The sequence below is a fragment of the Phyllostomus hastatus genome, unplaced genomic scaffold, assembly GCF_019186645.2.
Source record: "Phyllostomus hastatus isolate PE091 unplaced genomic scaffold, TTU_PhHast_1.1 phas_contig_40, whole genome shotgun sequence".
NCBI lineage: Eukaryota > Metazoa > Chordata > Mammalia > Chiroptera > Phyllostomidae > Phyllostomus > Phyllostomus hastatus.
In genome coordinates, this window is record NW_025333872.1 from 30,898,343 (window position 1) to 30,916,372 (window position 18,030).

The 18,030-nt window shown below is 37.5% G+C and overlaps 1 protein-coding gene across 6 annotated transcripts in view; it reads right to left on the reverse strand.

Annotated features, from left to right (window-relative positions):
- The window catches only part of FILIP1 (filamin A interacting protein 1), a 185,865-nt gene that overhangs the window by 16,240 nt on the left and 151,595 nt on the right, over positions 1-18,030 (reverse strand). For all 6 annotated transcript variants that reach the window (XM_045843017.1, XM_045843016.1, XM_045843011.1 and 3 more), the window contains exon 5: positions 2,629-5,434. In XM_045843017.1, the coding sequence (XP_045698973.1) occupies positions 2,629-5,434 (2,806 nt within the window). The remainder of the gene's footprint in view (positions 1-2,628; positions 5,435-18,030) is intronic.

Consider the following 18,030-nt stretch of genomic DNA (forward strand, 5'->3'; position numbering starts at 1 on the left):
TAACAGACTTTATTCCCACTGTCCCCCAAATTACCCCCACTTTCTTTTGATAGCCATCTCTCCTAAGGACTCAGACTTTTCTCATGTATTATTGTCACAGACAACCACACCCTCCTTTCTGAAGTGCTCCTAAAGCTCTTACTGTAATTTCTTACTTGAGTCTGACCCATCACATCCTGTCTCTGTGACTGCTTTTTAGTCTCTGGCTGGCTTGGCTCCTTGCTCTAGCTTGCCAGCCTGCTAACGTGGGTATCACCATATTCCATTCCTAGGCCTCCTTTAATTTTTTGCTTTCATGCTGAGAATCACCTCAGTTATCACCTGATGTGTTGACAAGTTCCGGGCCTCAAGCCTTCAATGTTCTCCTTACAGATCCATATTTCCAACTACTTGCTAAACATTTCCAGTGTTCCTCAGGCATCTCAAATATAACATGCCCCAAACCTTACCTATCTTCTCCCCCAAACAGTAGCCCCCCATGCTTCTCATCCTAGCCACTCATGCATCCAAGCCAGAAACCTCAGAGCCACCCTCTATACCCAATTTGTCAGGAATTCTTTGATTCTGTCTCTAGTATATCTCATTTTCACTACTATACTTCAAGCCTACGCCATCTCCAGCCTAAAGAACTGCAACAGTATCTCTGTCCTCAGCATCTGTCCCCTCCAATTTATCCTTTAAACTGTTCTGAAGATGTTTCTAAAACATAAATAATGTAATGTTTTTAAAATCATCCTTACACTTTCAATTCCCCTTAGCTACTCATTGAGAATAAATGCCAGTTTCATAAGACACGCGGCCTTGTTCATATCTGCCCCCAGTTTGCCTCTCCACTTTCTTCTCCTGCATTTGGTCTCCATGCCCAACTGCTGCAGCACAGTGGGACCGCTCACCCTTCCCCAGATATGCCAGGCTCCTCCACTTTGCTGTACCTTCATACACACTGTTCTCTCTACACACTCCTTTCCTCCTCCTCCTTGAATATCTCTCCTCATCTGTGAAAACCTCCTTCTCTGTGAAGCTTTCTCTGGTGGTTCCTTTGTTCAAACTCTTAGAAAACCACTAGGTAGATTCCATTCAGGACTGTCCCACTAAGCTGAGAACTAACTTCTAAAGCCCCTTTGTAGTCAGCACCTAATCCAGTGGCTAAAGTGTAGCTAATATTCAATAAATTCAATACTTTAATGAATAAATGCACAAATAAACTAGCCTCATTATTCGATTTCTAAGAAGGGTATCCCAAACTTTATGTTGCCCTTAATTTAATGGGATCGATTACACCTGAAATAGCTGAGCCATTACTCAGGCCTTAGATATCTTGGCTGTTTTGAAATCCTACTTGTGTATGGGGTTTAATCAATAGTCATAAAGGTTGCTACAGAAGATAAAGCTATCTTGATCTGACCCTTAAAACAGGAATAAGATGTTCCAGCAGAGAGACCTGCTTTCAGTTACAACAATTGACACCTCCATTGTCTTTTTATGAAAGTTCAAGCTACATTCTGTCTTGACTAAAAAGCAATATTCAACCATTTGAGAAGGGTGAGCGATTCTGATGCTATTTGGCTCCTACAGAGCCAATAATGAAAAGTTTTACTGGCAAAGCAATTACTAATTCACATTTTGAAGACTGTCTTCAGCCTACATTTGTATATAAAGAATTAAAAATAAATTATATTGAAGATAGGGGAAAATAAGCCACAATTTCTATATTTAAATAAGTAAGTTTCTTAAGAGTTTCCAATATGTGCTGCAGAATTTGTTCAGAGTCTAGGAATCATAATTTCCAGTATGTTTATTTAAATTAATATCAAAATAGCACATGATCGTCTATAATTTCATTTACTAATTTGCCCCCAATGAATGAAGACAATCTCTGGAAGCAGTTTGAAAAATAGAATTTATTTTTAAGTTCTGGCTTTCATGCTTTGGACACGCTTTTTTATTATCATTTATTTAACCTCCCAGCTGGTTATTAAATAATATATATCAAGCACTTGCCCTCTGCAAGATACTATTAATAACATATAGTATTTAGACATAGAAACTCATTTTTTTACTTTTAAAAAAGGTTTTAATATTTTAATATTAAAATCTTTTAATCTCATTTTTTGGAATAAAGTATGACTATGGTCATACATAATCACATATTGAATATTTTAGGTTATAGAAATATAACCCAGGAACAGGGTTCCATAGTATAATGGTTAGCACTCTGGACTCTGAAATATAACCCAGGAACAGTTTTCATTTTTCTTGCATTTTCACTATTTCCCCTTAGTCTCCATTTTTAAAAGTATTTTAAACATAAACATCAAATTTTAACCATTATCTATGCTAACATTACAAAGAGACCATCTTTGCAAGTATTTGGGGGGGTTCTCCATAATTTACATGAAAAAAAAATTTCTGTCCAAATTAGCTAAATTTATTAAAAAATAAGGCCACTTTTTATTTTTATTTCTTGGTGTAGATATAGTTCTTAGAAAACATCTGCTAGTGGGTTCAAGTGGAGCAAGAGGCAATTGCTTTTGTTTTATTTTGGGCATTAGGTTATTCTCACTCTTCACTGCTTCCTCCCTCCCTCCCTTCTTCCCTCCACCTGCACTTTGAACCTCCTCTACTCACCACTGACTGGGTTCCTCGAGTAGATGAGGTTGTGACTGGTGTTATGGTGATAGTGCTTGTCACTTTGTTTGCACCAGGTCGTGAGGAGAGATGGTTCCTGGGAGAGCGAAGGACAGTGCCAGTGGAAACCTCCTTTTCAGCTGTCACATTGACAGGTCGGACAGTAATAACTGGATTTGCTCCTTCTGCTGAAGTCCCAGGGGATCGTTTAAACTGAGAACCTAAATGAATGTGAATTTTATTGTCTTCTGTGGTTATGATATTGGCATTGGAGTTGTATTTCCGTACAGGAGTGGGAACAGTCTGTTTTTCTGGGGTAACTTTGAGAACAGTCCTTCCCATGGGCATTTCCTGGGAGTCAGGAGAGACTGCAATCTCAGCTGGGGCAGCCGATGTGGACACTGTCATTATCTGAATGGGGGATGTGGGCCGGTCCGCAAATGCACCTCTTCCGCTGTCTGGAGTTTTCTCTCTGGAATACGTGGTAATTGTGACTGGGGACATGGCTCGTTCTGTACCGAGAGTACTCTCTCCACTTTTTGTTTTTTGAGACATCACATTTGGTGATGGGATGATGGTTATCCTTGGTTTCTGATTCCCTAATGTAGGAATGACAGTGGTACTAGAGAAAAATTCTTCAGATGTCGGGCTTGTTATCTCCAAAGTCGCAGTGCTGTTCTCATGATCTGGTGTCACTCGGATATGCAGGGGCTGGCCCTGCTTTGGTGAAAGAACCAGCTCTCCTGGGTGCCCAGGACTGGAACTTGTTCGTGGCCCTTTCTCTTGAATGATTGAAGGACCATTTTCCCTTTTTCTCATCCATGGAATCCAAGACTTTCGCATAGTGAGCTCATTGGCTGCTGGAGGATACCTATCTAGGACAGAGGACCGTTCCATAGGTTTTTTCAACCCCACCTGTCGAAGATTACTCATGATATGATTTTCTTCTTGGAAGGATTTCCGTATAAATACTGCGGGTGTTTCCTCCTCTGTCGCGTCACTGCTGACAGCATCAGTCTGGACTCCCGTGGAGGTCACAGGAATATCTACCATTCTTCTTCCATTCATACTGGGTCTCAGAGCCCGGCTGTAACGCTTAGAAAGCTCCAACTCTTTGGTCAGATTGAGGACCTCTTGTCCCATGTTTTTGTTCTTATTTTCTTCTTCCATAAATCTTTGTTGAAGGACAGAATAATCCACTTGGAGCTGAGAAAGCTGATCTTCTTTGTTCATTAATTCATGAATCTTCTCCTTAAGAGCTTGTACTTCAGCTTTTAAGTCTCGACTTTTAGCCTCTTCCAACCGAAATCTGTGTCTCAGCTCAGCTTCCTGGCTCACAGCCTCACCTTTCTCTATGGCTTTATTCTTGGCAATTTGGTGTTTTATCTCCTCCAGTTGCTGAGAGAGGAAATTAGCCTTATCCTGCTCAGTTCTAAATTTCTGCTCCAGCTGATCATACTCATCCTCCGTCTTCATCAAATCCCCTTCGACCACCTCCAGTTGTTGGAGACGTTTCTTCAGTCTCTCAATTTCAAGTGTAAGTTCCTTAATCTTGTTATCTTCTGGGCAGGAGAGCTCAGGTCCTTTTCGAGACCTTCCTCTGGTTATTTCTCTTTCCACTTCCTCTATCCCATCAAGTCTCTTCTTTAATAAGTCAACACTGCAGCTTAATTCAGATGACTTTTCTTCTTCACTTTTCAGTTTGCCTATTAACTCATCTCTCTCTTTTGTTAAACTGTATACTTTTTCCTCCATTTCAGACTTCAGTTTTAAGAGCTTCTTACTTTCTTCAATTAGTTTTTCAGTTACATCCATAACCTTTCCTTGCTCCACCTTAAAATTTTTATTGAGTCCATCAACTTTTCTCTCTTCTTGCTTTATTTTTTCCATCATATTTTTCCTTTCATCAACCAGCATCACAGTAAATGACTTCAACTTTGTAAGATCATCTTTTAGGCTTAATTCAACCTTTTCCAATCTACTTTCAGAACATTCCAGTTCTTTAACTCGACGCTTGACCACCTCCAGTTCATTTAGCAAGTCTTTGGTTAAGTTCTTTTCTTTCTCCAGATTTAGGTGTAGCTGGGTGCATTCAGATTTACTCTTGCTAAATGCTTCTTCCAATTTCTCCAGTTCGGACATTCTCTTCTGTAACTTCTCAACTTCAAGTTTGAGTTCCCTACTATGATGTTCTTCCTCTTGCAACTTCTTCCTCAATTCCCTGCACTGGGATTCAGTTTTAGTGATCTCCTCATCTTTACCCTCCATTTCAAGCACGCGCTTCCGGAGATTTTCCACTTCTGCCATGAGGCTGGAGTTGCCACATTCCCCTTTTGCAATTTTATCTCTTAATTCCTGAAGTTCTTCTTCTGCCTTTTGCAGATTTTTGTTGGTCTCTTCTAGCTCCTCGATTCTTTGAGTTAAGCCAACCAGCTTGAGTCTCAGTTGTCTGTTGTGAGATTCTTGATTAGCCAACTTGGCATTCATCTCTTCATGCTCTTGGGAAAACCTCGAAGCCTTGTTTTCAAAATCCACTTCTAACTTGAGCAATTTCTGCCTGTCTTCTTTGGATTTGGAAGTAATGGCTTTGAGCTTTTCTTCTTCTTCCCTCAGTTTCTGAGTAAGATCCTGCACTTTCTGACTTTGCAGGCCAAGTTGCTCAATATGCATTTGTCTTTCATCCACCAGCATGAGTGCAAAGGACTTAAGTTTCACAAGCTCATCTCTTAGTTTATTGAGCCTCTTAGCATTTTCTTTTTCTTTGCGGGCTTGGTAAGCCTTTTCTTGTTCAAGGAGCTTTTTCAACCTATAAAACAAAATGCACTAAGATATTATATTTTATAATTATATATTATACTTTACATATTCTATTTAATGTATGATATTTATTATTATAAATATTAAAATATTAATCAGCAAATAGGTTTATCTTAAATATTAAATAAAAAATAAAATGCTACTACAATAAGTCTCTTATCAATTGCTGCAGTATCAAGGTTTAATGAATAGCCATTCATAAAACTAATCAGAAGTCAGTATATTACTTACCCTTAGAGAGGGGTAGAGACTAGAAGTGAGCATGAAGAGGTACCAGTTTCTGTTTCATGATTTATGTGTTGGTTACACAGGATTGTTCTGCTTATAAAATTTCTGTAAGCTGAGCACTTATGAGTTCCTTTCTGCATATATATTACACTTCAATAACACGACCATTGAATAAGAGTTAGGTTGTGTAATAATAATGACTATTTATAGAGTGCTTTCTGTGTTCTAGGCACTGGAAATTATTTTGTCCTCATAGAAATCCTATGAGACATGTACTGCTAGTATCATCTCATGAGGAAAACGAGACATGGCCCCTGCCATGAGTCACACAGTCAGTAAGTGGCAGAGCTGGGATTCAAACTCAGGCAGTAGGGTTCCAGAATCCTGGCTTCTTGCCTCTGCATCATATGACTTCAAGAAAGAAATTTACTTTAAATGAAAGAACAGACCCAGAAAGGAAGAACCTTCAGGTTCTCTTATCTCATGCACTACTATCACCAGATAAGGACAAAACCAGATGAGCTTTCTGATGGAATGTTGATCCACATAAACTGATTTTAGTGAACACCAGAACTGGTACAGGAACTTGCCACAGTTTTCTGACTTAAACAATTTTTTAAAATAGAGAATTAGGTTAGGTAGGAAATCTGAACTGCTATTAATATAAAATGTGGCTGCCACAGGAATGATCATATCTCACATGTATGAAATGCATTTTCTCTATCATATTTACGTTTGGCTTTAAAAACTAGAAATATAAATATGCCAAATTACCTCTTTACCATCCTTGTGCTGGTCAGTTAATTTGCACCAATTTTTAAGTTATTTTTTAACAACCCATAAACAGTTAAAATAAAAATCATATTCACCATGAGTATAAGAATACATTTTAGTAATTTATGTTTACAAGAAAGGAAACCTACAAACAACCACTATCATGCATTTGTTTAAGTACATTTTCATTTTAATATATTCCATACCTTATTTCTTCTGAGTGATTTATTTCATATTTATGTCTAGGCTGTTAGCCAAGTAAATAGAAGTTAATAGTCTCACACTGCATTATGTAAAAAATGACTGAACATACACATAGAAGCTATTTATACTTAAATCCAGTGTCAGGTATAGAAATGGTTCTGATGATGTCATGAAGATTTTTTAATGGAATTTATTTTTATAAAACATATTCTTGTGTATAAGTATCTATTAACTAATCGCATTATTTACAAAACACATTATGACTTTATTCCTAGAATAGGAGAAAAGGATTGTTTTTAAATCCTATGGACTTGCATGAGCAATACTGCGATGGCTTCACTAAATGTGGTTGTTACATGTATAAAAGGGCGTTTTGTGGACCATCTTCTCTTTTTACTTGGAGTCAAAACAACTGAAATTGTATCACAAAACTATAGAGAAGGAGAGACTTCAGGGGATGTTTTCAAATTTTAATCCATAAGAATTTTTATATCATTATCCTATCTTTAATAGTGAAACCTGAGGCCCCGATGTTTCAGCCAAAGAAAAGTAGAAGGCTTTCTGATCGGCAGGAAATCCTTTGAGCTGGAACATAACCATGACAGGAATTTTGCTTCCAGAAAACCACATTTTTCATGTCCTAGCTTTGATTATTTTTCTTTTTCCATCCCCATTAAGTTATCTCTCCTTCCCTCTTCTATCACATTTTAAACCATCCCCTTCTCTTAATTATAGTGGACCTAACAACAATATATGCCCCATTCTCTGAATTGTCCCCAAATCCAGTTTCCTTGATGCAGGTGAGAATTAGATCCTGGAGCACAGTAAATTCGGATGGCTCAGTCATGACAGCCTGCCAATAGTGTTCTATGTAAATAGATCTGCACTCAGATTTCTATAGGAAAGGCATTAAGGATGGGAAGGATGAAATGAATTGTGAAAACTTTGCAAAAGGTAACTTGTCTTGGGCTTTGTGTCTGCTTAACTCACTGGGAGGAAGCAAAAGAGAGAAAAATTACTTCAATATTTTGGGTCTGAATTATTGCAAATAATAAAACCTCTAACAGGAGTATGAAAAAAGATAAGAAAGAGTATTATTAGTATTAGTAGAAAATTGAGGCAAAAGCAAAACAGTCAAGTTGAAAAGTATACCAGGCAATAGTTAACAATACTAAAGGTGTTATTAAGAGGGTAGATCTCATGTTAATTGTTCTTACCATAATAAAATGATAAAAACTGAAAAGCATACCAAGCAATTAGAAATGTAGTGCTTTGAAGATAAAGCCTATGAATTTTACAGTTCATATATATCTTAACTTATTATCCTAATGTCTCCCAACTGCATTATTCCGGGCCAAGACCTGGGCATCTTTTGCTGATAATTCTGCAACAGCCTCCTAAATTCTATCTTGGCAATCTCGGCATTGCCACTTGTTGGCTGTATGATCATGGACAAGTTATATAATCTTTCTGTATACCCCAGTTTCCTGACTGATAATTTGGGCCCCCAAATACTACCTGATTCATAGGGTTTGTGTAAAGTGCCTATCAGTTAATATACAAAAATCACTTACAAGGCCAGCCCATAGTAAGTGTGCTTTTAGCTTTATTATCATATCTCACCCAAATGCAAATATGTCACTCCCTGGCTTTCCATGGCTTCCTATTGCTCTAAGAATAGAGGCATGAAATTTATAACATGTCCCAGCACAATCTGATTCCTGATTACCTTGGCAGATTCATCTCAAATCAATCTACCCCGTTATCTAAGCTGCTGACATTCTTTGCTTGTGCCATGCCTTCTGGTTAGTATTTCCTGCCTGCTCCTCCTCTTCACTTGGACGAACACACTAGAACATAGTTGGCTGATTTTTATCCTTCAAGTCTCATTTTAAAATGCCCCTTCCCGCAGAAAGCCTTCCCTGATCAACCTGATTAAGTTAGATCTTTTTATAGATTCTCATCCTAACAGTTATAATTGTATATTGTGCTTTAATCAATTAATTTGCATTGCTAGGCACTATTTCCATGTAATTATGCTATTTAAGGAACAGAAAAAGGATTTTGGTGTTGCTTGTGTCTTACCACCTCCTTTCCATTCTCCTCTCTGCCCATGTTGCCATCCTTCAACCACCTGCTGATTCTAAACATATTAGCATGAAAAGGAAACAAACCAGAAGACCAAGACTAAGAAGATGAATAAGTAGCCTGATTCTGATCAGTAGTAACAGGCAGAGCCTTAAGTATCCTGAAATCAAATTTATTCTTGGTAAGTTCTTCATTTTCTGCAAGCATTTTATCTTATTTAGAGGACAAAAGGAAGACAAGTAAATGATCTAATAGATTTTTCAGAATTCTCTTGCCTTTCTACATAACTATTAATGTATTTCTCATTTTCTTTTTCAATATAAATAAAACTATATTTTTTTAACTTTCCATCATCTCGTATCTGGACTATGTTAACAGCAATCTATCTGACCCTCAACTTCCACTCTTCTTCACACTCAGTTTGCTCTCTGCCTAGGAGCCAGAGTAATCCTTTAAAACAGGGTAAATCAGATTATGTCACTCTTTTGTCCAAGTCCTCCAGGGGCATTTCATCTGAATCTGAGTGAAGCTCAGATTTGGAAAATGAGAGACATTTGAATCTGAGTGAAGCCAAATCATCACGTAGAAGCACAGCATTCTCTTGCCTTTCTCAGTAACTATTAAATGTATTTCTCATTTCTCTTTTCAACCTAAATAAAACCATATCTTTTAATTGCAAGTTTGTAATTTATAAACCTGTTAAGAAATTCAATTGTTTTCAACTAGAAGACTTTAAAAGTGTAGGCATAAATGTTCTGACTGTTTATGATGTATTTGTTAAGACTCATCAAATTGTGTATTTAAAATTGTGAATATTATCATATGTAAAGTATATCAATAAAAAACATAGTAAGAAAAGTAACATAAAAAGCCCTGGAAAGTATTCCAAGATGTCAGATAAAGAAAGAAAAATTGTAAACAAATACTATAAGGGAGTGACTTAAATATGATAAAAAACCATAAAGTAGGTTATTAATCTTATGGCAGAAAGAAGTGAAAACAGAAGTCAGAAAGATAAAGAGAAGAGGGCTAACATTTTCAGGTGGGACTGGAGAGGCTGACAGCACAATTTTTTTCTGGGATAATAATGTTTCAGGTACTATAAAACCTCCAGTCCAAATATTATTTCAAGAGGCTCTTAAAAGCCCACCCCAAAATCCAATATTTGCTCATACCTAATTTTTAAAAAATAAAAGTTAGAAAGAAAGGTCTTTGATAATAAAACACCTTATTTACCAACTACATCCTAAGAAATATGTTAAGTACTTCATTATTCATTTCATTTTCTTAACAACTTTTTGAGCAAGGCAGGTATTTTACTGTGCCATTTTATAAATAAGGAAGTTATTTGGCTTAATCAAGGGAACAGGACTAAAGAAGGGGAAAGGTGGGATTTTGGACCAGATAGATTTGACCACAAACACGGCACTTTTAACAATGCTATTCCTCAAACAGATACTGCTTGAACAGTTAAAATTTGTAAGACTTTGGTTCACTTAGGTTAACTTTATCTTGCTTGATTCAGTTTGTCCTTCTGGAATTGTCAAGATCCTTCTTGGACTCTGTCTTGTTAACTAATATATCATCAGCTTATGTCAAGCCTTGTGGCAATGGCAAAATGAACCCAATCACTAATAAAAAGGCAGGTCAGTACACAGAGCCTTCAAACACTTTCAAGATCTCCCCCCTGCTGGCATCAACCCATTCTGTAGCATGGACTTTGTCATTCAGTTAGGATGAAACCACTGGGCTATTACTCCTTATCTCTTCTGAGCTCTCAATCCTCCCTTACAAACCTGTTCCAACCACATCTTCTTCAAATCAATCAACTGCAAACAAATTCTTTCAAATACTGGGGCACAAAATCTAGGGTCATACACTTGAGTCCTCTCTTTCTCTCATATCACAGCAAATCTTGTCAATTCTACCTTCAAAATATATCTCAAATTCAATTACTTCCTTACCCCCTCTACTGCTATCACCTTTGGCCGAACTACCAACATCTCTTATCTGCATTATTTTAATAGCAATCTATCTGAGCCTCAAATTCCACTCTTGCTCAGAGTTTGTTCTCTGCCTGGAAGCCAAAGTAATCCTTTAAAAAAGACCCAGTTTTTGCCCATAAAGCATTTGCTCTCTAAAGAGGAGGGCAATTTTAGAGATAACGATATGCAGAAGGAGCAGATAGGGACAAAAGGTTGCTAAGTCATACCAGGGGGAGGGAATTGGGCTTCCTGGAAGAGGTGACTCTTAACCTGAGTCTTAAAAGCTAAGTAGGAGCTAAGTGGAGAAGGCAAGGAAAGACTAGGCGTTAGCAAACCACTGTCTGTGGGTCAGATCTAGATCAAGACCAGTATTTGTATAGCTCTCAACCTAAGAATGGTTCTTACATTTTTAAAAGGTTGTCATATGATCTCACTTACATGTGGAATCTAATGAAAAAAATAATGAGCAAAGTAAAGACACAGCCATAGATACATGATACATGAAAGAGAATGACAGCTGTTGAAGGGGAGGTGGGAGAAGTGGACCGGATGAAAGAAGGTGAAAGGAGAAGTCACAAATTAATTATTGATGCTAAGTGAGGGTTCATTATACTATTGTCTTTATTCTTGTAAATGTTTGAAATTTTCCATTGTAAAGTTTTTTAACCCCCTTTTGTAGTTTTTACCTTTCTTCCCCCACCCTGCCCCTTCTACTTCCAAGTATTAGCAGCTCTGGTGTCTGGTCATATTTTTACTTTCCTTACAGTGCCAGTGACTCTAATATTTCTCTGTGATTGGAGGGATTCTCTCATTATTTTCTATGTTTATAAAATGAAGCTCGTTAGAGACTTATTTTTTCCTCCCCCATGGGATCTGTTTGATGCTTTATCAAACTTATGCTAGAAAAAGCATCCTCATACTGTTCTGTTCCACAGATAATTGTTCATTTATCTCTCTATTTAGAGTATAAGGACAATTTTTCTGGTTGGGGGACAGGGGAAGTAGATTTCTTTAACTTGATCCTGGTTTCCACCTTGAGATAAACACCTTCTCTGGACGGTTGTCAATCAGTGCTCCTGAAGACTCAGGGCCACACCTCTATCCATCTCACTAGTCTTCACTGAAAACTAAACTGTGTAGATTCACAGGTTCTTTTCCCAACTTTCTTGACACTCCCATATCTTCAGTCATTTCTCCAAATTTATCAACATTAGCCCTAGCGTAGCAATTTTTTCTTTGCTTCCTTCAGATTTTGTCAGCTTGTCACCATCTTAATCCATCAGATCTCACTTTAAAACACTGATGTCACCCTAAAAGTTGCCTAGGTTTGTTTCTTAGGCAGACCATGCCAATTTCCCTTCCCATTATTTCTCTTCACTTTCACTACTTCTATTCTTCTTAAACTCACCCTGTGTGTATGGCTCTCTCGTTCAGGAGAAAAGGCAGGTGAAAACTAGCAAGGGCATGATAGCAATTAAAGATGAATGAACCTCAAAAGAGTCAAGCTTGCATGTTGTTAGAAGTCTTTAATCACTATGCATTTTTTACTAACTAGAGCATAGGGCAGAGCTAAGCAGCTTGGTAACATGACTAGACATGGTTTCACCACATGATTCAGGAAGAAGTATTGCTTTTTCACAAGTTACCTCAGTTCCTCATGATGGAGACTATTATAATAATTGTCCAGAATCAATCTAACATCCCCAACACACAGCACAGGGCTGGGATTAGGGTGTGGTGAGTAAAGCTGGGTCCTGCAGCTGCAGTCAGATCCCATCCTCATCTGAAACTTTGATATTGTGTTCATTATGGGGTTTTTGAATTAATATTTATTTTTAAATGCATTAAAATATTGTATCTCTTGATGACTGAATGTTTTGGCATCCCCTTAAATTTTGTGCCCAAGGTGAGAGCCTCGTTTGCCTCACCTACTCTGAGCCTGAGTACTGAATGCTAGATACGCATTTTTTATATATAAAGAAAGGGTGGATCCTTCACAGTAAGACACAACATTTGAGCAGTATTACAGAATGTCTGATAAACATTTTTACCCTGGCTCCACGTAGTGGGACAGAGACTTATCTCACCCATCCTCACAATAAAAAAGAACTTGGTGATAAAAAATTGAAATAAGATAAAATCAGGAAGTTTTTTACCAGCAGCTTTTATGAGCTGGTTTTACCTTGTAAGAGAAGGACCTGAAGTTAAATACATAATTTTATATATAAAACTATATCCTACAAGTTTAAAAATAATCCAGTAACCCTATTATATTTACTTTGAGACTATAAGCTAAGTAATGAAAATAGCACAAGCACACACACACACATCCTGGGCACATTATCCCAAATGAAATTTTACTCTTCATCGGATTTGGAGGGGATTAGGTATAATTCTGCTCTAGAATAGGTGCATTAATGATGTACCTTGAAGTCCTGTTGTTGAAAACTACAAACCAATATTCATTATGGAACCTCTGTAGCTTAACCCAGCAACCCACAATAAACTGATTATGAAGTTTAAACAATAGAGTACTAATTTACCTCTAAAAGTCACAGATGGCAGCAACTGAAAACCTCATGATGGATAACAAATTATCCTTCTTGAAGATTATGGGATTTCCTGCTGCCAAGTGAGCACATGCTAGGTAAGTGTTTGCCAACATGTGGGAGCAGCCAGATGCCACTGTAAAATACGGACTTAGTCTTTAAGCAAACCTAGTAGCATGCTAATATAAAATACAAGTGTTATATTTACAAAGAAATAACAGTATGTTACTAGTAAATAGCTCTTAATCATAGTAGAAATCAAAGTCTAGGGAATTATTCATCATTTGCTCATAAAACCATAGGAACTTTTTTCCCATGATAGTTTGCTGCCCATCAGGAGACCCATATTTGAGAATCACTGTGTGACACTCTAGTATGAGACCCCCTGACTCATATGGAAGTATAACCAGGAACATTAATCATCTAATAATTCAAAAAATGGACCAAATGTCCCCCACCATTTCAGATAGCATATTAGGTACTCAGAATAAAAATAAATAAATGCAACATTATATAAAATGTGCCATTTATGCCTTAAATATAGTCTGCTGAGGGACACCGAAGCATGAGGATGTGATTGGGAGAAGTAGTTGCTCATGGCTTTTGTAATTTCTGTTCCCAATACCATTTCCCTGCTATCAAGAGTACAGCCCATGTGGTCACTTTGGGAGAAGTAGATGAGGGTCCCCCTCCTCTCTAGGGAACTAGTCCCATGCTGGAATACCTGGCTTGGTACACTGAATAGGAAATGGATTTCAGCCCCTCTTCTTGCACTGGACAGGGGATCCTGAAAGCTACAACCTGCACTACCGTACATAATACTACCGGCTCTTCTTTCTCATCCTTTAGGTGTTAGTTCACATCTCCTCCCAGAAAGGCATTCTCTGACCAGCTTATTTAAAACAGTTTCCCCAGCCATTCTCCATCATATCACTCTATTTCCTTCTTTCACTGCACTTTCATCATCTAAAATCATCTGGTTCATTTATTTGTTTACTTGGACATGATTTGTCTCCAACTCTCCACAGTGCAAAAGCTCCATAAGAGCAGGGCCCATGGCTGAACACCAGCCCTGTAACAAAGTGCCTAACACGTAGGAGGTGCTCAATCAATATTTGTTCGTGAGTGAATAAACAGAGGCTTTACAAATAAAGAATGGGGGAAACGCCACACCATGTAAAGGAAAAAGAGCATGTGAACACAAGAAAACTGAACCTCATTCAGAACAGCACACTCAATGTCAGAACACACAGTAGGAGGGAAAATGGCAAGCAATAATACTCCAATGGAATGTAGAAGTCAGATCATCAAGTTTGATGTCATCCTAAGGAGCCCAGCTCCATTATGAGGGATACATCGTTCTTGAAAGACTTTAAGAAAAGTGATAATATCAAATTTGCATATTAGAAATTTCTGATGACCATGTGATTGTCTGGATTACAGAAGCGGAAGACTAGAGACAGGGAAAACAGTGATAAAGGAATAAAAAAAACACAACTAAATGGAGATCCTGGTTGTAACCCAAGAAAAGGAGATTATAGAAATAATTAAGATGTAGAATTGTCTGGTTTAGGGACTGGTTGAGTGTAACAGTAAGGTAGAAAGAATTATACAGGATTTTCCCCTGTACTTTGACAAGGTCATTGTGTGAGTGATAGTGCCTCAACCCTGCTGGCCCCGTTAGCATCGTGGTATAGCCAAGGGATCTGAGTGGTACCACGTGGGACCTTAGGGGGAAGGTTTTGATGGCTACCAATTGCCCAATTTTTCCTCAAGATTCTACTGACTTGATTAGAGGGCAAAACTATCTTTCTGAAAAATTCAACTCAGCTAAGTCAGCATGGGTACAATGAATTTCTAGGTCTTCTCTAGCATTGTGACTTTTTGAAATGTCCTCTTTTAGATCTCAATGTTATTCATCTTTGAAAAATATGTATTTTTCTATTATAAACTTGTGATGAAAACAAATCAGGATTATGAACATTTTGGTAGGAAGTGTTTTTGAATAGGGACATCAACTCACTTGTTAAAATCAATGTTAATAGCTATAAAAAACTTGTTTTTGAAGTTATTAAGTTACCAATCTACTAATTTGTACATTGTATTATTTAATAACACAAAACTCTATACTTCTAATCATTACCATTTGTATTACCTAATTTCCTTTTATGTTTCCAGTTCCCCTCTCCACCAGTCTCAATTCTGTACTCCAGAGGGCTGACCTTTAGGCATTGTATTAACAAGTTCCTTCTAGCTTCTAGTTTGGTTTAGCCAATAGCAGGAATTGGTAGAAGATTGGAGATTAGGATATTAATTCCCTCCTGAATCTTGGATATTTGGTTTCATTCCTCCACTAAAGACCAATACTCCCTGTTAGGAAGCCCTCTCTGACAGAGGGCTGTAGCTATTCTTGAGAGTTCTAGTAATTATTCCCTCTCTCCAAATTAATGGGTAGTAAGAAGAACACAGGCCCATACTCCACGCACGCCCCCCACCTCAACACCAATTACTAGGGCTGGGTGGAACTGCTTCCTGAGACTGCAACCACACATGTATAACAACATCAAATTACCCCATTTGAGTCCATCGAGTTTTTGCTATAATCCTGAAAGATCATACAATATATAAGTTTCAGGACTCAGGATCACTTTCCTTCTCTACACCCAACAACCAACTTTATATGCATCATGATTTCTCCTAAGACAGGTTTGGCACTTGTGATAATAGGTCAAATCCAAAAAGAAAGACAACATGGATAGCAGTGGTTCAGAGTGGGTCAAGGAAGAGTTGACAAGAAAGAACTGCTATGGTGGGAGGTAGGGTCAAGGGCACGTGTGAAGTTGAAAATAGAAGAAAGCAAGGCAGAGTGATGTTCTTCCTCTCCCTCAGACCAGACACAAAGGAGTCCCACCTGTCTCCACTTTAAATCTGGGAAGGGCCTTGCCTTGAATCCCAGAACAACAATCCTGAAGCCTAGCTCTCTACTTTATGCATTTGGCACCATAGGTTCTTTATAGTTAGAAATTTTCTGGTTGATATGAGTAAAGGAGAAAGATTACAAATACTGAAAGCTGAATGGGAATATGATAGGAGGAAAAAATATGGATAACTCCCAACAAAGGAACCAAATATGAAATCATATCTAATAAAATGTGTAAGAAAACAAATCTCTAGTAACTCAATCATGCCAATAATTTCCACTGGCAGAAAATATATGTGTATTTTTTATACATGTCACTGCAAAGCCATCCCTCAGTGCCCAGTGTAGCAATTCAGAATAGGGGTTCTGGATCCAGGCTGTCTGGTCTGAATCCAGTTCTGCACCCTACTCACCTGCGCAAGTGTTTAAATTTCTCTCTCCCTCAGTTTCCTCCTCTGCAAAAGAGGAATAATAGCAAAGTATGTATCCCCAGTGTCATTGTCAGAATCACATGAATTATCATTTGTATGGAACTAAGTATTCAATAAATGTTAGGTATCAGTATTAATAATAATGCTAAATTGGAACTTACTGCTAATTTCTATCTTTTCCCAACAATGAGAATACATTCTTCAAAGAAAACAGGGAGGGAAGTTCATCTACTAGTGCAATGGACAATATAATTTCATTCTTGAAACTTGAAAATGTTGTTTACCTTGTGGGCATAGTAGAATAGTTTCTACTCACAATAATATGCCTTTTACTGTGTTTTCATATTTTCTAAGTTGTCCAAAATACTTTCCAAACACTCTCAGATTCATCAGTTGAAATATTTTTAAAACAGTAGAAAGAAAATATTCTTTCTTTTTTGTTGTTTATAAAGAATCAGCCAGGTGAATAAATTTACTTAACAATCTTCATGAGGAACAGAAAAAGCAAGGAACCAGAGAAATGTTACCTAGATGCATGTGGCCTTGGGCATTTTCTTCCCTCACTCTAACCCAGAGTACTTTCCTATCCCATTCCCTAAGCTGTGTGTCAACCAGGTTCATCACACCATCTCTCTCTCTCTCTCTCTCAGAAAATAAACTAAATGGAGGGATTCCATTAGGGATGCCAGAGGCAGGTGGGTCTTTCGGTCGCTGCGACCACAGCATGAGAGTGCCCTCCCACATACTTCCACAGAGAGGCCTCCCTTCTGTGGGCTGCACTTGTCACTCAGAACATGAGGGGAGGAGCTGGGAGCATGATTCACATTTCCTGAGACTATTCAATCAAGTTGAAAACAATCCACAAATGTATAAATACACCTCATTTTACCCTATAAACACACATTTATACAGTGCTAGGCAAAAGTCATGTTTTAAGCTTCTACATTATGGGAGCTCACAATATAAAAATATACCCTCTTGTAAAATCTTTTGTTAAGACACTATTAAGCTAATTTGTCTTGGGCAAACCTGTTTTTGTAAATAATATTTGTTTAAAATAATATAGACATGAAATATATAGCAAATTAGCTTCAGTATATAAATCACTGATATTAGTGCATTCCTGTGCATTTACTTACCCCAAAATAATCTTGTCCCTCTTCAAAATGGCAATAGAATGTATTGCCATTGTATCTAAACATCTTTAAAAAACTTTTAAATACAAATGTACATGAAATTTCACTATAAACTTAAAAATTATGTTAACATTTATCTAATAATTATTTTATCCAGTTTTGGAACAACTTTAAAGCCAATGCATAAACAAAAGTCAAAATAAGAAAAATGCCAAAACCTGAGAATTTTGTATTTATCTTGACTATTGTTAACCTAGAGGGGAAAAAAAT